The 25,012-nt window shown below is 46.4% G+C and overlaps 1 protein-coding gene across 1 annotated transcript; it reads left to right on the top strand.

Annotated features, from left to right (window-relative positions):
* Positions 1 to 614: 614 nt before the first annotated feature.
* T265_01028 (hypothetical protein) lies at positions 615 to 23,234 on the top strand (the record flags this gene model as incomplete). The annotated part of the gene is made up of 4 exons (XM_009164971.1): positions 615 to 703; positions 8,433 to 8,974; positions 12,021 to 12,396; positions 22,376 to 23,234. The coding sequence occupies 4 exons, from the start codon at positions 615 to 617 to the stop codon at positions 22,917 to 22,919; spliced, it is 1,551 nt and encodes a 516-aa protein (XP_009163235.1).
* Positions 23,235 to 25,012: the final 1,778 nt, after the last annotated feature.

The following is a 25,012-nucleotide window of genomic DNA, read 5'->3' as shown; positions in this document are numbered from 1 at the left end:
AGCCTCACACCTCAAGCAAACATGTGTGAAGCCATTTCTGAAGCCATAGCACGGGAATTTGGTGCCAATTATTCACACAATGCTCTCAGCTGCGAAACCTTCTTAACTGGAGTGAAAATTCCTGCGCCAAAATGTTTCATTTTTTGTTATGTGCCCAAACCAAACACCCTGCTAGTGGCATTTATAATTTTGCGGCTCACCAAGTTTGATTGTTCATTGGGGTAGCCATGTCTCTGGCTGAAAAGTCCTATGGACAATTTCCCAGTATCGCTAAGGCTACGGGGTTTATAAATGGAGCTTAAACATGTGAACTGGTACTCTCAACTCAACTGTCCGATTGCTGTAGTCCATGAAAGACACATCATGGCTTTCGAAATTTCAATTCCATTGTGCGGATACCGGGAGCCTAGCAAGTTCCGTTGTGCGTCAAAAATTTAGAAAGGGGATTAATTAAAACAAACCGCGGGAAAATGACCGCAGATTGAGACGATGTTAGGTCTAAGCACATATGCAATAAAATGGAGTGAAAGACTTTATTTCACTCGCGAACGCTTTGCGGAAAAAAGCATTGCGCCTCGAGGGCGCGGCGATAGGGATGGGCTTTGTGCAGCAATATGTATGGATTTTTCGACCAATGGGGCACAAGATTTAATGTGGCCCGTTACGGACTACGGATCTTGCGTCGTTTAGTGTGTTATCCGGGGTATGTTTTGAGCTTGGACCAGTTGCACAGAATTTTCTACGTAAGACTCTCAGGTGATTTTGGGACAATCAGTTTTGCGCACTCGCCTTGGTAACCTCCATTGTTCCATCGCCTCTTTGTGAGGCAGAATCAAATGGGGAAAACTTTCATTTGTGAACAGAAGCGGGGAAGTATACTTCCCGTGCAGGATGGATTTCCATAATCTGAATGAACAATACTTTCGTGTTTATTATTATTATTATTATTATTATTATTATTATTATTATTATTTTACATCGTTTTAGACTAGCAGCGTAAGCAGTCGAGAAAACCCGAAGTTTTCGGGTCTTAAGTTGGTACCATATAACGGCTTAGTAATCACCAAGCAGGGTTCGGTAGTTGGTACCTGCACCACAAAAGCCACCATATAACCTTTTTGTGGTTATTTAAATATTTAAATACCAACTATGAAACGCGTTTTTTACTGGCTGATAGCTGTTTTCAGTGGTTATAGAACAGTTAAGTAGCCGTTATTCAGCTGCGTTTGGACGTTGAATACCGGTGATATAACCCGTATAGCCGTATTTTTTATCGTTTGACCGTTACGTAGCCGCGTGATAGCCTCATTTCATTTCGTACAGAACCACGGAATTACCGTTCCATAAACGCATCTCTCGGTTACGGCGGCGTTAACTAATTGTCTTTGTGATCTCAGTAAACGTGTCACCGGTGGCTACGGTCGGCAAAGGTGGTGAACCGTAAAATTATCATCACGTCGGAGGTTGGCAAAAGCTATCCTGGCTTTTCAGATTCGAGAAATAATCTCATCTCTAGTCAGTCCACCGGAACCTATATAGCTGCCCAAGTAAACAGATTTATCTACCAAATGGATTGGCGTGTCTGCAAGGATAAGATTCGGGCTTGACCCCGCCCAGTCCTGTAGCAGCACTTTACATTTTGCAGATATGGAACGCATGCCAAACCATGCGGCTAAGTTATTTAAGTTATTTTAAATCGTTTGCATTTTGGAAGGATCTGAACCAAGGGGAGTAATGTTGTCTGCATACTTAACTGTGAGCGAACGACCCGGGAGCATTTCGACTTCCGAGGTTTCAGAGGCAGGTAGATAAATTTCAAGCAGCGTATGAATGACAAAATTTAAAAGGAAATATGCGAGAGGACAGCCTTGTCTTACACCACTGAACGTGATAAACTCAGGCGAAAGGTCCTCGTATAATCGTACTCATCCACAGGAGTTCGCATGCGGTGCCCTCATAAGGGATATAAATTTGGGAGGGACGCCTTTGATCGCCAGACTGCCAAAGTTTCTGACGATCAACAGAATCAAAATTAGCTATCAGATCAAGAAAAACGACCAACATGGGACGTCTGAAGGAGTGCCGCTGTTCAAGAATTTGCCTCAAGGTAAACATATGGTCGATACATTCTTGGTCAAGGCGAAATCCAGCTTAGTTTTCACGAATCTGTTTCTCCCAATAATCCATCATCCTGTGTAAATTAATACCAGAAAGAAAATTAAATGCGACGGATACAAGCCAGCTCTTCGCTCACCATCCTTCATACAACTGGCAGACAGCATGCAGACTTCATACGTGGCACCCTAAACTATTTCAGTCACCACTTGCAACATGGCCCAGGTCGAACATCTGTTGAGCTATCTCAACATATGTGGAGGTCGAACGGTCTTTATCAGTACTTAACCGGCACGAATCATCGCCAAACCGGCTTTAAAACCTCCAAGTATCACTGCCCACCAGGAAGATTCCCCAAAAATCGAAAACGGGCCACAAAACCGTTCCGTTAAAAGGGGGCAAAATACAACCAGACAATCGCCACTTAGTCTGCTTGAGGTTTGTTTTACCTAAAATGCTTATCGTGGATTGGATGAACGAACCTTCATGTGCTGATGTCTGGGCGGCTCAGCGGTCAGGACAACGATTTGAACCCACACCTGGCCTTTTGATCGTGCTTTCCTAGGTTCAGACATCCCTGGTGATATATCGACCACCTTACTTTCTTCGAGTTGTATGGCATCTATGCGCTAAAGGATGTCACAGCCGAATGAGTTTTAAGGCATAGGACAACATGGCTGCGGGTCTCGCAAACTGCTACTTGCGAGGGGACGAGATGGCTTAGTGGTTAAACCGCGAGTTTACTGACTGAAAGGTCCTTAATCCGAACCCGACTTCTCACTAGGCTTTGTTAACCCTGAAGTATCCCAGCCCTCGTGCTTCCTTCACATAGCATGGCAGCCAGGCACCGAAAGGGTGCTGAACGATGGATGGCTACTCGCGAGGGAGAGTCTGATCCTCGTGGACATTACCTTCTACTTTGCAAATGCTGCGATGACTACACCGTACTGCTTCACAGCTTATGGTAGTTTGTAATCGGTGAGGAACTCGGATGGATAGACAACTCCATGGAAATAGAAAATACTTCATTTGTAACACCCTTTAGGTGACTAGCTGGCAGGTCACTCGTAGGAAGCAGGATGGCTAAGGTACTTCCAGGTTGATCGAGCTTAGACAAGAGCAGTCAATGCTGAAGTTGGCTTCGAAGCGCGGACCTTCCACTCACACCTTAATCAGTGAGTTATCTCGAGTTCCTTCCTGGAAAGGACCTCGTTAGTCGGAGTGAACTGCGTCTGCATCTCTTGGTATGTGGTTGCTAGCTGGATCCTACAGGGTCCGTTCCGGGTCCACTTTCATTCATTCTTAGGCGAAGGCGCTAGATCCACATTACTGAGGATCGTATCTCTTGGTGTGTGGTTGCTAGCCGGATCTTACAGGGTCCGTTTCGGGTCCACTTTCATTCATTCTTAGGCAAAGGCGCTAGATCCACATTACTGAGGATCGCCGGAGACTCGAATATCATGTAACATCCATATCATTTTGGGCCACCCAAAGAAGGCTGCCGGTCATTACTGACAAACAAACTTCAGTCTCAATCGCTGTGGCTGCTGCTTTCACGGACAGCTGAGTCGCACAGAGTTAACTGGTCGTGGCTTGTGTGCTTTAGTCGGCTGCAAATTAGGAAAATAGGAGCACACAGTACAAATTAGGAGACTTAATCCCCGGATGCAGTAGGTCCTGCTGCCTTGATTTCGATGCTGGATGCCGGATTTACTATCAGCCTTCTTTCCAACCCCTGTTGGATGCATCCTGGAGTCACCGTCATCATGCGCTGTAAAATCCGCGTACTTGCCTTAGAATGTTTATAGCTACCACACTTTCGTTCGCCAGTGATTTGAGGAAGGCTACGCATTGGACGCGGTAGCTGATATAATCGACGCGTATATGCAATGGCGTCAGCGGACTTTTCATTGGGGAGATCGGGAGGCGAGCTATGCACTGAAGGCAACAGCTCGGATTTATGAGGGCCATTGAAGGTGTGACTGGATCATTTCTGACAATGTATCAGACCATTGATGTGTCCCTTCTCGTGGTCCGCATCCAGGGGGATGGAAATGACCAGCGCAGCTGAGTTTCCTGGTAATAGTTTCCATAATTCGTTGCCAAGTCACTGTTTGGTCTCTCCTGGCTCGTCTCCACACTTCACCTGGTTGTGGGTAACGGGGTGTTTGAGGTAGTCGATCAACCGGTATACGGAGCACGTGACCAGACCAGCGCAATCCATGGAGCGTGATCATTTCATCTATAGAAGATGAGTTATTTCAGAAGACCCTCCGACGTAATTCAGTATTACTGATCCCGTGTCCCCAGCAGACTCGGGCAATGCTCCGAAGATTTCGATGGTCAGACAGTTTTTGACGTCGACCAGGTTTCTGACCCGTGTAGTAATATGGAGTAGCATTGCAAACTCGACCTTTGACGGGTGATTTGCTATCGCGCCTGCGCCACAGGCGATGCAGATTTATGGAAGCTACTCTGACTTTCCCATTCTGGATGGAAATATCGTCCTTACCTAGACCACCGTGACTGGAGCAGCCCATATAGACAGTTTTTTTACTACCTCAGTCGGTTCATCCGCAGGCATAAGACCAGGGTTCGAGTCCACCCAGTCTTGCAGTAGCACTTTACACTTAGCAGCGCATAGCGAACCGTGAGGTAGAATTATATAGATTATTTAATGTTGTTTGGATTACGACGGATCCAAGAAGAGTTATGTTGTTTGTGTACTCATTACCTGTGAGCAAATGCCCTGCCAGCATTTCTGTCCCACAGCCATTAGATGCTGGTGGTGAGTCTTCCATAATCGCGTCAGCCGCGAATTTAAAGAGAGAAACGAAAGCGGACACCTTGCCTGACACCAATTGATGTAGTGAATTCATGTGGGAGCTTCCCGTAGACCTTCACCAGTCCGAAGGAGTTGGTGTACAATGTCTTCATGAGGGTCAAGGATTTGTTGGTGCTACCTTTGCCCCACGGACATTGTTTTGGTGTCTGATAGTCCGAAAAACTAAAGGTGGCTTTCAAATCAAGGAAGAACACTATCATTAGTTGCTGAATTCAGTATCGTTGTTCCAGAATCTGTCAGAGGGTGAAAAAATACAATCGATGTAGGACGTAATCCAGCTTAAGGCTAACACCGGAGAGCACCCTCGATGCCACAGCTGGCACATTATTACCACAGCGGTTTTCGCACAGCGTCCTGGTGCTCTTTTTGAAGGTAGGAATAGCTTTCGACGTCTTCTATTCTGCGAACACTTTCTCTTTACTCCATATCGCATCAGTTAGTTTTGTCAGGTGGATCAACACGGAATCTCCGTCTGGATACAAACCGGTTCTGGTGCCTTCTCACGTTTCTGGGTAGATATTTCAAGTTTTACTTCTTTTGACGGGTGATTAAGGTTCACATTTTATTCGTCCGTCTTTGCTTACTGCTTCCCCATTAGTTGCTTTCCTATAGTCAGTCAATCGTATCAACTGGTATAGGGTACAGATGTTTCCGGTAGCCAACGCCTTCTCCATCTCTGGGCCTTTGCTATCCACTCTCTGTACACCACTTAGGGTTTGGGGGAGTTGCTTGCACTGTCTTACTCGTTGCCTGCTGATCCAATGGTCGTTTGGTCGTGTTGGATAAGTCGGACAGACCACACTGAACACGTTTGCTAATTTGAGACACATCTGGCGTCAGAATGGTGTATCCCTGAATCTCAAGTGACGTGTGTATCAAGCTACGGTGCGGGTTGTTTTGTTGTATGGATGAGACTTGGGCTGTTCGGACGGTGGAACTGAGGCGTCTTCAGGTGTAGGACAATCGTTGTCTCAGAACCATAGCTCGTGTGGGGTGGTGCCGGTGAATCCATAACAAGGCAGTAAGAAAGCGCGCTTTCGGTTGTGCAACGGGCACTTCCATAGGAGAATATGTGCAGTACCAGAAGCTGCGTTGGTTGGGACATGTGTTGCCTATGCCGAACCGTCGTTAGCCGGAGAGAGTGCTGTTTTGCATGCCTAATTCAGAGTGGCGTAAGCAGAGAGATGGCCAACCCTTGACTTGGTAGAGGGGCACGAAGGAGATTACGAAACGCTTGGGGGCTGTCGGTGCTACTCGCCTTCCAGGTTGTGGACCGCGTGATCCCCATTGTGCCTGGTTGGAGACACTACAAAATATGGCTGCCAACTGATGCCAGTTCTTGTTATCAGTTTCTATCCAGGTTGCGTGAGTGAATGTCTGGAAGTGTAGGTACCTGGAAATGATTGTGGTGAGCCAGCACTAATTCCCTTCCCCATCCATATTTATTCTCTTCTTCACAATAAAGTTTTTTCAAATAAAGTCCAGTCGCCGCAGTTGATTGTGCCGGATATTTTCCGCCACTGGAGTACCTCGTAGCAGATCCATTGTCGCCATTCGATACCGCTTTTGAAGCATCTGTGGTCTCGTAATTATGCGATTATACACCCCTCACTGTAGCGCTCCTGGTGACCCAGTGATAGTCCTTTTTGACGCCACAAGTGACGCAAATTAGCAAACGCCATTCGGGCCTTTGAGCTTCGTCCATTGACTTCACCAGGCACTTCCGTCAGAAATAACACTGAAGGATGTAATGTTCTTCAAACTCCAATGCTTCTCCTTGAATTGCAAGGCTTTTTTAGAGATTGAATGTTATGAGGCATGACTTCACACTTGGAAGGTGCCGAAAGATTGTGTAACGGTGGTCAGTTCATTTAACAACCTTCGTCTTCAGAAATGAAGACGATATCGTCTGCGACAAGATTCTCTTCAGCGGCGATTTAAACAGCAGGGTTTTTAAGATCCAGCGTTCGCCTCATCGATGACGAAGTTGATCGAGAACGGAGAGTGTGGACATCCTTGTTGGACACCACATTTTGGAGAGCTCTCCGTGCACTCACTCCCAGAAGTATGTGAGTATACGGACCGGATTATGGTCAGGAAATTCTGGAGTCCACCCGGTTCAGTAGCTGTGGTTAATAACATCACAGAAGCGCACGCACCCTTGCAGCCAAGGGACACCTAGCAGTATTCTTTTACTTCCTTCGGGTTGCATGACCGCTGTCCACAGAAAGGTGCTGGTACAACTGAACTATTATTTGCCTCAACCGACGGTCGTTCGATGTTGTTACCTCTGATCACTGCATCCGTTCACGTTTTCACATGCCAATCCTTCTGCATGGCTTACCTTGGATTCCGCGGTGAAGTTTGACGTTTTAGGAGATAGATAATCATTCAGCTGTAGCACCCTTTCGGTGCCTAGCTGCCATACCACACGAAGGAAACACGAGGGCTTGGATACTGCCAGGTTGCCCAAGCCCAGACAGCAGAAGTCGAAAGACAAAGGTCGGGTTCGAACCATGGACCTTCCGGTCAGTAAATTTGCGCTCTAACCATTTGGTCTGTCTCGCCCCTGGGAGATAGATTACTACACAAAACATCGCAACAGATGTTCCCCTTGAGCTATTTTAATGCGTTGGTTCATTTTCAGAATGGCTAACTCTTCCTCAGTAAGTCAGCCGGTCATACTCAATGAGTTAGCTGGTTAGGTCATGTACTTCACATGCCAGAGGACCGTATGCTTCACATAGCTCCCTTCGCCAGGCTTGTGTCTGGTGGAGATTACCCCCAGGCATCACTTAGCAACGAGGCATAAAGGTCCTTACTAACTGACCTAGTCACTTTGGTAACTGCCGTCTCCCAGGGACGAGACAGTTCATTATCGTTGACAGCAACACCAGATGAGAACAGAAATGGTTCAATTTATTTGGATTAGGGGAAGAATATGGGGCAGGGAGGGAGCCCACTGCTTGCCTGGCACAAGCATGCCAGGTGCCCACACCTGGGGTCTGAACCCTCTGCTCCTGTCTGGGCTTGGGCTGCCTGACAGTACCTTAACCATCATACCTCCTTCAGGTGGCATGGCAGCCAGGCAACAGAAGGAGTGTTACAGCTAAGCGATTATTATTATATCACCAATTCGGCCAAATTAGAGTTTGATCTGTGTGAATAACTCAGCGATACTCATTGCGTAGATCCAGTATTACCTCGTCCGAGATCAATTCAGTTTTTTAGCTAAAAAAAACCGTGTGCTGAAGTGCACTGGTTCCAGCTGCTTAGCTTCTTTTACCGAGGATAAGGAGGAAGAGGGGATGAGAGCCACGCATTGGGGTTGACAGTCCAATCTGTTCATTACGTCAAACTGCTCTGTTTGTCCGGTATGGCACATAGTGGGTGCTACGCAGTACAGGCGAGGTGGCGATACAGGAGGGGGACTTTCGCTGCTATTTTCATGTTCTTTTCTCATTCGTTTTAGACCCGATGTCCATCCTCGTTTCATGCTAACTCTGTGGACAGCACCCTTTGCTTGTGCGAGCTTCAATGGACGGTTTCATGGATGTTGTATAGTCTTTGATCTCACACGCAATGTGATCACCTTGCCTGTCGTTCTGCTACTGGCTTCCCACTTCTCATCTCAGCTATTGCCATGTTCGACTACCGCTGCAGAGTCGAATCCATTGTTGAGATACAATTGGTGCGAATGGTCCGAGTGGAGCCGCTGCGCGCCAGTTAACTGCCGTAGTCGATTCACTTTCGCGGAATCTTGGTACGATGAAGAGGGAGTGGGCGGAGATGATCCGCAGCAATCAGAGGCTGAGGAAGATGATCCAGCCGCATACTGTGTTGTCGAGCCAACGGAGAGGTCGAGAAAAGTTATACGGACTGCTGTGGTCCAATCTGTGCGTTCCGGAATCAAACGAGAACGAACACCGATGAAACGTAGACATCGGTTCTGCAAATGCAAGTCGATATCCATTTTGGGGCTCCTCGGACCCTTGGGGCGAGATAAATGCATACGTAAGTAGGCAGTTTTCCTTCACTGTTCTGCTCCTTTTGACCTTTATCATGAATATTGTTTCCGGTGTGCTCGTGAGCTCTTTCACCTGCAGAGCTGCAATTTTCCCGGGTCGTTTGCTTTATGTACTCACCCTGTGGACGACACAACTGTTTATATCATTCGAAACACTTTGGGTTTCAAGTTTCCTTCTTCCAGGTAACAACTGTTGGTCCCTGCTCATAAGATGAGTCCTATGAGGCACTCTGTGTTGCTCTCTTCTGGAATGGTGGTCTAGCTAGCCATATGAATAGCTCTCACTCACAGCTTTCTGTGATAATGGAACTATGCAACCGGCAGCGGGGAATGTTATTCGTTCGACTTCTCCCAAAAAAGAGATAGCTCTCCTCTGTACCCCTTACACCACGCTACTTGTTCACTTCTAGCACTTCGTTGTTCACCCGTGTGAAGGGTTCCGGTTTCGCTTGCCGACTGGAGTCGTTACAGGCTGTGTGAAGGGTTCCGGTTTCGCTAAAAGTCTTTCGCTTGCCGACTGGAGTCGTTACAGGCAAATTTGCTCCGTGTATCAGACCACTGAGTAAGGCAACATATGTGTGCGTGAGTTATGTTCAACCGCACGCATCGACAGGGGCGAGATAGCTCAAGTGGTTAGAGCACGAATTTACTGACCGGAAGGTCCGTGGTTTGAACCCGACCTCTGCCTCTCGACTTCCCCTGTCTAGGCTTGGGCAACCTGGCAGTATCCCAGCCCTCGTGCTTCCTTCAGGTGGCATGGCAGCTAGGCACCGGAAGGGTGCTACAGCTGAACAATAGACAGAACAAACCGATCCACTAACCGGCCAGCAAAGCCAGTACGAACCATGTCAATTGCATGAGTGACAATGTTTGGTTAGTGTGGTTTCGTATTTCCGTTTCTTTTATGTGCTAATGGTAACCATACTCCAACCGGGCTAGAATTGGATCCGTTTTGCTTAACTCAGACGGAATCGGTTGAGTTGCACTTACCGATCACTTGATACATCGGCCACACTATCGTCACTTGAACTACATGATAAACTGTTGATGTGGAGGAATTTCGTTCTAATCAGGTCAATGTTATTTTTAGGGAGTGTTGCATACCGACCCGATCTCTGCATGCACAAGCGGACTATTAGTCCTTCATCCGTGTTAATAATTCGGTGACAAATCCACACCCTCTAATGAAGATTGGAAGTGGATCGTGCGACTTTTTTTTATCTAGTCAGACTTGGTCAGTAGCTCGTACTACGCCATTTTTGCTTAGTATCTAACTCGGAACAATGCAAACAACTCATAGTGGTGGTCGTTTACCGGCCGCTTAGCACTCTTACAGGATAAACTCGGCAATCGATAAGCTTGTGACATGCATTTCTTTGCTTCCCAAGGAGTGGCCTTGATGTATTATTTTGCCGCACAACTGATTCCGTCACTTTATTGTTTAAGAATTCCTTCGTTCTCACCATATGGAGACGGGATATGAATAACATGTTTCCATATCATTCAAGTGAATTGAAAAGGGGCGGAATTTTGAATTTAGCTCATACCAGTCAGACTGCTTTCTACATCATATATATATATATATATATATATATATATATATATATATATATATATATATATATATATATATATATATATATATATATATATATATATATATATATATATATATATATATATATATATATACAAGTTTTTTTGTCGTATTCAGCCCACCGATTTAAGAATGGTGGTGATCCTTGCTGTCGGTTCGGTCTTTGTTCCCTACTTCAAGGAATCATGTTGCGATCACCTCAACAAATGAGCTCCCGGAATCCCGAATGACTACTCATAGTGTACATCTCAGGTAGCAAGCGTGTCTGTCTCTGGTCATAAATGGCAAGATGAGGTGAACCTCATACGTTTGGTGTAACCTATGGATAAGTACATTCACGCAAACGCAGATGTTATATGTTTACTCATCTGATGGCTGATCACCACAACAGGCCCTGAAATGGTTGCCCGACATTGGCCTGAGGTACAGTCTGATGCACAGTTTGTGTTCTCTTGATCCTAAATTTCTATCAAAGTAGATCACTGTACAAACTTGTCAATAGTTGTGATGAACAATGGGAGGGTGTTTGGTGAACAGAATGTGCTACTTCTTAACGCGCAGGGTTCCCTCCTTTGTGACCTCGTCGGCCTGGGTTTAATATCCCTTATTCTTAGGGTAAATTTCAATGATAATCCCATAGGGAACTTAAAAAAAGTGTTAGACGCCCTTTACTCGGTTGAAGGTTCAATTTTACAGTCTGCCAAAAGTCAAGTCTAAATTGCTGAGGAATGAAACCTCGTGGATTGGTTCTGGTCTGTAGACACAGACATACCCATACATGCTTTTCACGGTTCGGTTCGGCTGACGATCGTTCGGGGATGTGAGCACCGACGCGGCCTCTCGAAAACGCCGGCCTCAGGCTAAGTGAACTCAATTAGCGGTCAGTGTGCCCACAATGGTCCGTCCCAAAATGCACTGTTACAATATAACGTTGGACCTTGACAGATCCACCCATAAGTTCACGACTCAGAATAAACAACAGCAGAAAATCAGGTGAAACGTTTGTGTGTGTGTGTGTTACTACGTTTGGTGTCTTTCATACCGTTCAGCGTGAAATTCCCCATCAGGAAAGCGCGTGCTTGCTGATCTTGTCCCGTCGGCTCTGTATACACACTAGGTGCCGCACAACACCACTGTCAGTTTTGCGCGAACCACAGATACCATGTGGTTCTTCCTTATGACCACGTCAAATGTCAGCCAAACACAGGACGATGGTGGGTTTTTATTCCATACAAACGTGAGTTGCTCAACTGCACAAGACTGCTCTGTCATATCTCTTTATGCTTGTTAAACTCTGACAAATTGGCCCTACGAAGTACGCATTTGCCCTACTGGAGTATTCGATCAACGTGTGATTTATGCGCTTTGGCAAGGGCCAAACTACCGGACAGCTTGTTGATTTCCTCTCACCAAATCCCTTGATCATTTGAATTTAGGTGACACCCAGGAAATCTACTGTGCCCAGTGTGTTTTCGACGAAACAATCTACCCGACCCAGGATCCCAACAAGGATGTTCGTCCACTTTCCGTCTGCGATCCACTGGCTGATGGTCCGGTCCAACTCTACAAAATAGTCGGTGGTGTTGCCGGAGGTGTGGTACTCATCCTATTCATGTGTTGGCTTATTCGAATTATGATCAAGACATTCTCTCGATCCTCACGTGTCTCTGAGCGCAGACAATCAGACTACGGTCCAGACGGACGTAGATTCCGATCTCGAGCCGGGCAGGCTTCACACCGAGGAGATGCACCGTCTGACAGACAGCTGGAAGTTGCGATCGTAGATCCGGTGGACGGAGGTGACCGACCTGGGTGAGTAATTAGCGCATGAATCGTTACGAATATACCCAGTCTTTTTGTCACCGTCTTGTATGCCCTGCAATGACCTGAAGCGTCTGCGCATTTGTGCTTGTCAGCCGAACCTTTTGGCATTCTCTTAGTATTCAAGTTACCTCGTGGAGAAGACTTGGTTAGTTTCTTTCATCGTTCCGGCTGAAAATAAGTGGTTAGCTCAACTGTTGATGCTCTAGCGCCGTTCACGTGCAGCGATATAAAGGCCCTAACTGATACAGAACAGCGCTTTACGAATCTTCCTTGGTCGGATTATAATCAGTCGTAATTTCAGCCAGAAACCGAGCAAGTGACTCATTTCTGTATTGTGTTCTTCTTTTCACTTCAAAACCCCTTTCGGCATATAACCCTGAAGGTTCCTTACAAGTACAGAGCACTATACTCGTTTTCTCCCAAGTGAGTGCTTGTTAGGCCTCGCCATCATCCTAGTGGTGTTGGAGCTTTGTGATTCACTTTGCTGCATACCACCACGTAGCCGACATCACTTCTTTTACCTATCAGAGCACTTTATAAGCTAAATAGTATCACTCTCGTTCCTGTTTCAGTTTGCAGTTTGTTTTGAAGTTTTTCTACTGTTCAGGCAATCCATCGTTGACTGTCATCATCATCATCATCATCGTCAAAGATAGCAACATCAGTGTTGACACTGATGCTTCACTGACGTACATCCTACGACAACAATTGTTAACTCTGAGTTTTCTCAGTTCTGGTCGACTAGGGCGTTAAGTGGGTGTCATCCCTCATTTGCCAACTGATTCGGTTTTTTCGAGAGACTCACCTGGAATCCAACTGAATCTCTCGTTTATGTTTTCAGGCAACTGAATGTGCTGCACCAGGCCGCTTCATGTTTCAGTCGCTACGATATTCGATATATCGCGATACATATGTATTTTTGTAAGGCACTACTCATAAGGTTGCTAAAAACTCCTCGACAGCCCACGACCGGTTTCGCCCTTCTGGGGGCTCATCAGGTAGACGCACTCCCCGAGTTTCCGTCAACCTTATGTTCTACTTGAAACCAGATTGCACGAAATCGGCGAAATACACTCATTTGCAAACTAATTTGGTTTTGCGAGAGACTCATCTGGAATCTAGCTGAATCTTTCGATTTTGATGTCTCCAGGCAACTGTATGTGCTGCACCTAATGAGCCCCAAGAAGGGCGAAACCGGTCGTGGACTATCGAGGAGTTTTCAGCAACCTTATGAGTAGTGCATTACAAAAATACACGTGGGTGTCATCCCATTCGAATCAGTGAAGTAAGCGCACCGCTGTCACGACTTGTCATAGAAGTGTTAGTAGTCCCCATTCGTTTTCAACCCCTTCCCTCTCCAACAGTCGACTTGGTTACGATTTGCTGTATACATTCCACCAGTTGCAGCTTAAATACTCCCCACATACTGTGGAATATGGCCTACCCACTCAAGTTACCGTCTTTAGGGAGACCACTGTCAAGAGGAGCCAGATCTCAGGAGAGTGGGCTAAAAGTGGGCCACTTTTAGCTGGTCCCTTGAGGTATTTTCTCCAGACTCATTCTACCGGTTTCCGGATTTCAGTACTTTCTGGAAGGTTTGAAAGCCCGTAGTGCCAAAATTGGACATTTCTAGACACGATTATTGGGTCAGTGCGTTTTGCCGTATGCGCTTATGCAGTACGGTGGAATGTGCAAATTCCACTTCGGTCGATGGTCTCCTGTGCACATTCCAGACCGAGTTGATTCACACTACATCGCTGCGCCTACATATCATACATATTAGTTACTTACATCGGAAAGTATTCCTACGGCTAGAGAGGCCGATGAGAAAAATACAGCGTGATGACACATTTCAAAACATCGATTACCTGCACCAGAACCTTTGTATGGTTTATGAACTCAGTTTCACGGCGTGTAACTTGTACAGACTGATGAACGCAACTTCTTTGACGCTAGACTATTCCAATTGCTTAGACTTGCTTACCCACCTTGTGCTGCGGACCGCCTACTTGTCTCACTGACCACTTTGCGGTTTGTATTGCCCAGTTCCCCGACATCCGGTAAACATGAGTTCTGCTTATCTTTCCTGAATGTGACCGTTTTTACAGGCTAATCAGTCGTTCTGTCAACCAAGAATCAAGGCTTCAGCTGCATTGTTTTCAGTAACCGAAAAGTGGGAGAGCAAGGGAGACGTAGCCGGATATTGAAGACGATGATGTAATCGGGTAGTTGATAGCAAATCCCTGTAGTTCCCATGAAGCGGCCATTCGGAAGGGTGGCTTTGATGCAAGAGTGCTTGTGATTGAGCTGTGTCTGCCCGGATATTAACTGTTGATGATTTTGGGTCCTGGGGTTCTCATTCAGGGAGGCAGTGGCTACCAATTCGAGTGAGTTTATCGGTTACCACTTTCACACACTTTGTTGTCGGATCATATACTACTCGTCTGTTGGTCTTTTGCAATCGACGCAGAGCTGGGTAACAGGAGCTCTGTGAGCCAGATGATCCTGTGATGTTCAAAGGCAACCCATGAAGCGTAGGTAGCTCGTACCCTTTTTGGCTCCTGTCACATCTACTGAGGTCTGGGTCTCCCGACCGCAGGTTGGATGTTTTCCTCAAAATCGAAATGCGATAGAGTTTTATCGCTGAACGCAGCTGGCGTGCGATCAGTTTTCCTAGACCGGAGGACTTGCCTGAGAATGTTTTCCGTGTTCTTGTCCAGATTTGCTTGTCCTAACCGTATCGCAGCTTGATAGCAACTCATAGCAATAATGCGCGGGTTTTCAGATTTGATACTTCCTGTCGATGATGTAGCTGACGACTAAAAATCCGAACGAAATCAGATATCCCAAAAACAGGTAGGTGGTTGGATAAATATTGCGCAAGCTATTTTAAGTAACCTAAATAATTCCAACCTCCGGCGTTTGTGATGGCAATGTGACGTCCATTCGGTTGCCAAGTGTGTACACTACAGCAGTTCGATCTGCCCTACCTTGTGAAACGTGGCTGCTGTGTACGGATTTTCGAAGACTGTTGGATTGTCTGTGCCTCTGGAGCATTGCGCTGGTCTGAGGGAGCACTGTATCCGTAATACTGAGGTAACCGAGGTGACTTTTAGGGAAAGTAATTCTTTTCAGATGGATCAGTTGAAAGATACACTTTTGTCACGTGACAGTCGTGTATTAAAGCTGTCATCTTCACGACGCAGACCAGCTTAACGCTCATGAGCAGATCGGTCCACCGTTTGCATTCCGTGACTGCCATTTCCTCTTTCTTCTCGTGAGTGAAACTGTAGTAGCTGAAACCACCCTACCGTAGTATACGGTTTGCAGTTCACTGAACTGAACCGAACCGTATTGTGAGCCCTAAGGCACGATTCTGACGCAGTTATTTAAAACGAGCAAGCATGTTAGTTCTAATCATTCCCCCCCCTCACTGTGGTTAGGAAAGCTCATCAAAACCAAGTGCTTCATTATCCTACCGAAGTAAATTCCCATGTGAACACGTTTTCCTTCTGGCTCCTCAAGAGAAGGGTTGCGCTGGTAGGCACTAATTATTCGAAACATACACGAAGCTGCATACGCAAGTTTTCCCCTCCACCCTGATTCATCTGGATGGATGTCGAGTTTTTATCCTGAAAACACCATCGTTGCCATCACTATGAACGGTAATGCTTTATAGCAGTCCATTGACATTCAAAAGCTGAAGAGTAAATAGAAAATGGCCTTCGAAGTACATTGGACTATTGAAGTAAGACATCAGGAGAATGACCCAACAAGTATCCGGTGACCCCAAACGAGGAAGCGTTGATCATTGGTGGCGCTCTCCTGAATCGTTACCACTCTTATCCCGCCCCACCCCGTCGGACAGTGTTCACCATCCACTCTTAATTATGATGACTTTAGAGTTTATTTTGTTTGACGGTGTGTTGTAACCCCTTTAACTCGATACGGTTGATGCACTGTTATAGCAATTCCGACTCACTGCCAACTACTCGCCTACAGACTTTTCCATTGAAAACATGCTGTCACTACTTGGCTTCAGTGAACTCCTGCCGTGACGCCTTTCGGTCAAAATCACTGGCTCCTTCACTGACTTTGTTGACCCACGGCTTTTGCGGCTCGTTAGTCCGCCGCACATGCTCTAGGTTTTTCCTGGCTTGTTTTTTGGGGGAACACTGATTTGAAGTGGGGTACAGCCCGTCGCTTACCACTCCTGCTCGTCGTGTTACAGTGCCTCTAGCACGAAACGTGCCACAGTCTGAACGACGAGGAATTCACTTACCTCTAACATAGTAACCATATGAAAAAGTGAAATTCCGTACCCGTGACACGTTTGTATGTTACTACGCCTGTGCTCCGTCCGCCCCCACATAGAGTGAACCAAGTGGTGGGCTGCCGGCAACACTTGGTTAATCTTACTAATATGATTATGGATCACACTTAGCCGAGACATTTACATACTCAGAGGTCTTTAGTTTGCAAACGTATGGCGGTTCTGGTGCAACCCGAGGACGAGTGCGTTTCTAGGCGCTTCTGTCCACATGCTAATGTAACTGCATGCAATTCTAATCATTTACGCCCACGGCCTTGTGTGGATCGATCATTCACGCGCGTCATACACCAAGTTCAGTTTTGTCGAGAAGAATGCTATTTCGGGTAACTGTCGCGGAATTCCCGAAACCAAGTAAAAAATGGCAAGTGGGCGTTCAAAGGCCTCAGATCACCAGCGCTGAGACCTGCCATTCGTGTAGAATTCTTCGGGATCTTCTTCACGGTAGGTGGAAGATATTCTTACTTGTAGATTCCAAGTGACGGCAGTCTCGCCTTTTGTACCATTTCAAAAGACTGTTTTGGGGTTTTATCACATCAGTTATTTGTTGACTATTCCCACGTGTGTCTATGGGTCCACGCTTTTTGTAGTTTCCAAAGAGTCATCTTCAGTAACGTCTCATCAGGCTATGGGACTTCAAAGGAAAGAAAAAAGGTTAAAACACCGTAGGCTGTTGCTTTCTCATTGGTACAAATACAGGACACCTGTCTACTCAGTTTGAGAAAGTGTGACAAGTCGGTCGAAAGAACGAGTCGCCTACAGTTGACAAGTAAAGAGGTCACTCCTCCGAGGAACTGTCAGTTCGGCTGTCTCGGACCTTTGTTTGAAAATAACCGACGGATCTTGTGGTTCCTGATAAGCTATACTGTATGACTTCATCTTTATCGATCAGATGGTTTGGGGTTGAGCTTGTCACGTGTGGCTCTCTCACTTCTGTGGCATTTCGGTAGACGCTCCTTGGTTTTCTGAGATAGGAGCTGAGTCATTCGACTCATGTGTTTTTCAGAACAGCAGAGAATGCATCTGTATATACCAACGTCTTGGCCTCCATAATTGTATGTACTGGGGGGGGGGGTCGGAAGCATGTATTGGGCAAACTTTGTATCTTCAAAAACCAAGACGGAATCGTGAACCGGTCATTCACTCTTGAGATTCTTATTGAGTGATCAGCCGCTACTGAAGTGCATTGTCAACTGTGTTTCAGACAGGTGGCCACACGTTAGTACCTTCTGCTGAAAACAAGAAATCTGTTGACACCTTACCTTATGATAGAATGCATCACTCCAACCTCGGGTGTACAGAAAACCTACATTGTTTGAGCAGTTTCCACAACTTCGTCGTTGTGGATTATAAAGCTGAAGTCTTTGAAGCTTTCTTATTTGCAGAGCTCGTAGATCGGCACAACGACAAACCGGATATCGAACTGCAGTTCGTGTGAGAAACTCTGACAGAAAACGGTCACCCGGTTCGTAAAGAGTTATTTGGGGTGACATCTGGTAGTAATGGTCGAAAAAACCATCGAAACTAGAGTGACATTGAAATGGCGTACCTCATGACCGCTTCCTTGGAGTGCAGGTTCGATACGGCACAGCAACCGATTCATATCAATATGGAGCACGTTCACAATATGAAACTGAAGGTAAGGTGCCCGTTCATGTTTGTTCATTTACTTACTAATCGGTCGCGAACCGTGATGATCGAACGATCGTTCGCCTATCTGGGAGGGTAGAGGAGCTTGTGTCGATATTTCCCAGATTCTGGGCCACCACTCACGTGACAAGCGCCATCGCGAGTCACCTGGTCGGTACGCATATTCACGTCAATTCGGCTGGGTCACCGAGCGTCGGAGAACTCGGAACAAGATCTATCAAATTCTCCAGTGGCTGTGATGATGGCGATGTTCTTCTATTCTGCCTTATTTTTGGAATCCCCCGTTGCTTGTAACCGTAAAACTACTAGTCAGCCAACTTTACGTACTTGACTAGTGTCACGTCCGGAAAAATCATGTGAACCACATCAAACCCGCTCGAACTGAGCAGTGATGGAATTTCGAATGTTCTTCCTCTGTCAAACCTTGTTTGGCATTGATCTGTTCGTGGTTGAGGTCATTGTGTGTTTGCGCAAATCACCATCAGAGACAGCAACGCCAGTGTCGACCTGATGCTTCACCGCCGTACAACCACAAAGTTTATTTAATTATATATCAAACCGTAGAATGAAAAGAATAGAAAATTGTTGGTTAGGGAAGGGGCCTGGTGCTGACCCATCGGAAGTATTTTGAGCTGCCTACACCTTCAGGCACTCAACCAAACAATCTGGAAGGGAACTGACAGCATGAACACCGCTGACAACATTTCTTGCAATATCTCGAACGAATAGCTGAAAAGGGGACCCCATCCTGGGAGGCGTACGACACCCAAACTCTTCGTAATCTGTTTCACACCCTTCTGCCAAGTCATACGTTGTCCACCTCGCAGTTTATGCCATGCTGAAGTAGGCACGGAGAACAACACTCGTCTCGGTAGACGGTGTTTCGGCATGCGTAGCACATGGTCGAGCCAAGTGGCCGCCTGTTTTATAAAAATGCATTTTCCGCCACACACCGCTGCCTTGCATCAAAGGCTTTGGTTGAGAACCCTAATCGACCTCCTGTCTAGGTTTGGGCGCCCCGACAGTGTCCCAGCCCGCGTACTACAACCTTGATACTTACTACTCTAACTGCATGAGCACAAATCAAACCATTGGTTATCCTTCTGATGAAGACACACCTTGGAACGGGAAAGCTGTTTGATTGAAAGGCTGAAGTTGCCCTGGGTGGCGTCTCCAGCTGCGTTCCTCTAAGAGTAACAATGCGCGGTCGAAAGTGATCATAGCCGTTTCCTACGCGTCACATCATTTCATGTCATGTTTTCTGGGGTTTACAATGTCGTAAAACTGAAGCAAGCCGGATGAAATGTTCAAACCCGTCACTTTTTTCGAGATTTAGAGTGAATGGATGGCTTCACAGTGATTTGCTACCCTACACTGTAAGCGGCTACTGCCATTCGCCAATCTTCTTCGCGTCAACCGTGAAAAACGTGTTGATCTATACGGTTTTATATCCCTTCCACCTGAGTCAACCTGTAGCGTTGTTTTGATAGCAGGCATCCCCATACAGCAATTGACCGGAATTTTTCGCACTACTCTGCTAATCGACAGTGACCAAGTGAACGAGAAACTTTCTAAACGTACAGGGCAGGAAAACCAGCTTATATAGGCACATTTTGTTGACGAGTATTCCTCATTTGTTTGACATCGACTTGCTCCTGGAGGCAGGAGGCGTCTAGTAGCCATGCCATCAGAAGGAAGCACGAGGTCTGGAATACTACCAGGTTCCCCAGGCGTAGGCAGGAGCAGTGGAGATGCTGGGGTTGGGTTGGAACTATGGACCTTCTGGTCCGTAAGCTGGCGCCCCAAACAGTGAGCTATCTCGCTCAGCGCCGTCAGTTGCGATCCAGCCAAGGAAGATGATCCAATGTAAAGCACCAGTATATTGTTTGCCTAACGAGCTGTTCCCATTGCGAGATCGAAAGTGCTAAGGTTCAAATGACACTGAACGGACCGGGCGTGTTCATTGGCCCACAATGCTTGCATGAATCATGCGGCGGAATTTATGTGAAGCCATCTCCTAGCGATTTGTTAATCTGGGCGATCTTGAGAGTTGAGACTATAAAGCGACTAGGAAGTTGCGGATCCTGTAGTTTGTGACTGCTCCGTAGTTCAGACTGCAAAATTTGGGAAATGGCGTGCCACATTAATCCTTATTCTGCCCCACGCGACGGTTGGCGTTTTAGATTTTAATGGACAGTAGAAGAAGATACAGTACTTCCTTGGATCTTATGAACCTATTGGTCAGAGATGTGATGTTTCACGGTTGTACGCCTAGAAACCGTATCCCACCTCTCCCTGTTTCCATTGGGAACAAAAAACGTTCTTCGCCTGCAACTTTTAATGGCTCAAACTCTGTTGCCGAGGTCGACTAACTCCATGAAATTCCGGTTATGAAACGAGCATAGAAGCTAACTTACTGTCGGGCAACTCAGATCATCGATCGTCTTGATGAGCATTCGTATTGGCTTGTTTTGGCCAACCTGTCTAATTGTTGGGCGTCCGGGTAACCTTGAGACTTGATCTCTTCCTTCTCCAGGGAGACCGGAGACCAACGACCGTTAGTATAACTTGAGTAACCAATCTATTCTTCAATCACATATTCAGATTCTCCCGGCACAAAACGGCTGAGGATCCACTCGATGAAGATCAACTATTCCGCTGTTATTCGCTCTGAAGTACGGCGATTCCTACTGTGATCGAGCTCTTCTGGTCTTTCGAAGTCTTCATTGAGAAGGAGAATAAGTTACCTTAGATAGTGAGGGGTTACTAAGTAAGATGAGACCTAATGCAAGGTCAGTGCTTTGCCGATCAATGGCCACACGAATTCAAGGGACCGCCTTTCAGCCGATCACCAGGGCTTTTCGCTGCAGGCAGCCTCGGGCTTCGATCATCCAATTGCCAACACTCACTCAGTACTAGTCTAAGATGATCAGTGAACAATGGCCTACCATAGCCGCCTGAAGAGCCCGCCAGACAGTTAGTCAATCAGGAGCGATTCAAATCGAATATCCGATGAAACACACGAGTAGTGATGAGCGCTGATGTGTGCAATCAGTACACGAAATCTCCTTGATCCACGGATAAGAGGAAACTTGCGTTAGGGTAGCCGAGTATTTCAGTTTCGCTCACTATGTTGGATTTTAATCTGTATGTTCTCCGGAGTCATGTGACTTCTTGATTGATATTCTACATTGGACGCAACGTCACTGGACTGCAGATCGATTGGGGCCTGTCATCATATGAAACGAGAACGCCTGAACAAAATCCCTTATGGTTAGCGTGTCTCGCCAAGACAAAATCTTTCTGGTTTTAACTGCTGATCAATTTGGTATATTATGTATGACCTTCGGATAGAAAGACTCATGGAATACCCTTGAGTATCTCTCGTAAATTTGTACAACAACTGTTTAACACGGTGCAACGAATAAGAGACGAAATTTCAGACCGAGTGCTCTTGCAGTTGCTGGTGCGTAGCCTCATGATACCGGAACAACTACTTGTCTAGACTAATAATCCCATATCGTATTAGGTTTCTGTAACTTGCATATTCGTGTCACTTGATCGTCTATGAAGCTGAAATTAGCGAATTCTGACTAGTTAACCGAGTAACAAATTCAGCTCCCCTTTTGTCATTTCAAATACGCTGCATTAATCGGTCAATAAGGTATACCACTGCGCAGATGTATTTGACTGGAAGTTATGTTCGTTCGTGAGGAAAAGTAAAACGTTTTTTCTCATTCAGCTGCATCAAGTTTAGTTGAGAGGTTTGCTTTCCTTCCGTGTCCCTCCATACGTGACGAGTTTTTGATTCTGTGCTCTCTCCTTCTATCTCTATTACAGGTTACGCTGGATACTTAGTAGCCCTGTCGTCGGTGTGTCCTTGTTTGCCCGTCTTTTGTTTTACTCTTTCTCTCCGTGTTGGTTAGTTTCCTACAGCCAGTTCTCCACACATGCTAACTAGTCTCATCATTTTCTTCCCTATTTTAGCACCCATGACGAATTGCCTCCGGCTTACAAAGATGTTGTGAACATACTACCTAGTATTCAGTTTGCTGGTCAAAAACCGGCCTCCGAGGCCAGTCAAGATGACGCCAACCTCACACAATTTTTCCGTGGTCTTCACAAACCTACGTCCCGCCGCTCCAACCGACCAGCCCGTCCCCTCAGTCTGGATGGGGAACAGGTGGCTTCCTCAAGCCAAACATTAGATCCCGGGTCGGATCAAACACCACCACCCCCAAGCTACGAGGATGTTATATGTACTGGCCAAGAAAGGGATGGATCGCCTTTAGTAGATGCAGCTGTTCCATCTTGTGGCACGAGGACTGATAGCGGATGCAGAGGGGCAACGGATGTCAGAACACGTGAAGGGCCCCTTCGAGAAACAGCTTCCTCCGATGGTAGTGGAGGCGTTGGCGGTGCCAGTTACTCTACCGGAGAAACCGATGTCCGGCTATATCTCCCAGACTCTCTACGGGTCACAGCTAACCCTCCAACGAACCATCAGGAACCATCAGCGCCACCACTTTAATGCATTCATCGAACGGTGATCAGTCACTATCCTCATTCCACATTCGAATCTGATTGGATAGTCCTGTTTTATCGATTTTACACATTGCTTGTTCGCCTTTGCAGGAACGCTCCGAAGAGCTGTCCTTATGTGCTTTGCCTCTGTTTCCCTCTCCTACCCATGTATCGAACTTGTACGATTAATTTTTCATCTTTGATGTCACTGTAATTATATTTTCCCGCCACAACAAAATGAGACTAGGCCTACAGCTGTCTGACTTTTCTGGACGCAAAGATGAACGTTGTATGATTGGAAAATCTCTACTTTCGATCCATGTAGCTACATAGTGGCCATTGTTCAATGGTCCCAAACCACCTGTAGTTCTTCCTGTTCAGATGTTGAGAGCGTTTCGGTGCTCGCACTTCAATTGGGTTGACACCCATGTGTTCCTGAACAGACCTTCAGACCTAATAGACTGCCCTTTCGGTGCTATGATTGAACCCCAAGGGATGCAAGGGAGGGAGGGATGTAGGGAGGCAGTTTGTGCTCAGATTGGTCGATAGCTTTACGCCTCAACTGCTCAACTATTTTGGGTTCATGCCCGTCCGCGAGGAAACATCATCGGGATAAGGAGGTTTTTTTTCCTGAGAGGTTATCAATCAAAATGAGCTTGTTGCATACACGTACAACGGTTTTGACCTTCCGTTATCGAAGTCACCACCTAGACAGACTACAGTAAGAAACAAGTGGTTTTCGTACTGAATTAGCTTCTAAAACGATTGCTATCATTTACAAATCGATGAACTTTGCGTTGCGGGAAGTTCTTTTGTGCCCGTTTGTGAATATACTGCTCCTAAATGCCATTTCAACTTTGACGTGTCCAAAGATACCATCCCTCTAGACTGTGTATAAAAGTCTATGCGTAAGGACCCAGCGACATTGCCCATGACCGACTGGTGTTGTGTGACTGTTGAATAGCCGATCTAGACCAATAGTAAAGGGCGTTTCTACCGTGGTATTTCTTCGGCAACCAAAAAGCATTCCCGTAAAGCTGTGTCGTAAAAAAGTGTCCTTCCGGCGAGGCCGTCCCTTTCTAGCTTGATTGGGATTCTCTAGGCTTTAGAGATCGTCACACATTTCCCCAACGTGGCTTGGTCTGTTTTGTGAAATCCCGTGTGTGAACGGAATAACCGGTTTTCTCGCGACAACATAGCACTGATTGTTGTGATCATAAGCTGTGCAATCGTTTCATTCCCACGAGCGATATGGTTGATTGTTGGTTTCGCCGCGCTGGTCGTGGAACCATCGAACATGAGCTATAAATATTCTCGCCTAATGAAGGTTTGTTACCGCTGCAATCAAACAGCGCGCTAATTGCCTTTCGTTATGGGAGTGTGAAAAAATCATCCGCAGAGTAGGCGGTTTTGTCCGGTGTACTCGCTGATTGGTGCCGTAAACAGCATTCGTTCGTTTCAAACGCTGAACGAATTTACTAACCATCATCTGCAAGTGCAGTGACAACTTAGAGGTCTATTTCACATCAGCAAGACTACACTCGAGATGCCTCAGTGGTTAATGTGCGAAGTCACTGACCGGATGGTCTGCATTCCAACCCCTGCATCTCGACTACTTTGTCTAGGTTGGAGCAGTTTGACAGTACTTCAGCCCTCGTGCTTCCTTCGGTAGCTAGGTACCTGAACCAAATTGCATGTGTGGTTACTTTTTCCCGAACAAGCGAACATGCTGCCGAGCCCAGATTATGGGCGTTGACTTTGGCTCCTTAGAATGACACTCGAAAACTCATTGTCTGCAGCTCCCGTTTGGAGAAGTTCCAATGCGTTCTTAGCACCTCACTACCCGTCTGTGCGCATGATAACCTTGGGCATTTTCGTTACTGTAACAGGTTGAAACGATTGTCGTTTGGGTCGGATTTCTGTGGTGTATTCTTCTCGTAATGGTTAGGTGTTTGTTTTTCCCCATGTTTCAAGTTATCTCGCCATCTTAACCCTTTCCGTTTTAAAAAACACTTGCAAACGGAACACAGACCTTGAAGTGCAGGGTAGCTCGTCGGAACGGTGGCCTGGTTATCCCTGTGTCTTCGAATGCCGTTGTGC

The sequence above is a fragment of the Opisthorchis viverrini genome, assembly GCF_000715545.1.
Source record: "Opisthorchis viverrini unplaced genomic scaffold opera_v5_11, whole genome shotgun sequence".
Lineage (NCBI taxonomy): Eukaryota > Metazoa > Platyhelminthes > Trematoda > Opisthorchiida > Opisthorchiidae > Opisthorchis > Opisthorchis viverrini.
This window is presented reverse-complemented; position numbering and strand designations above follow the sequence as displayed.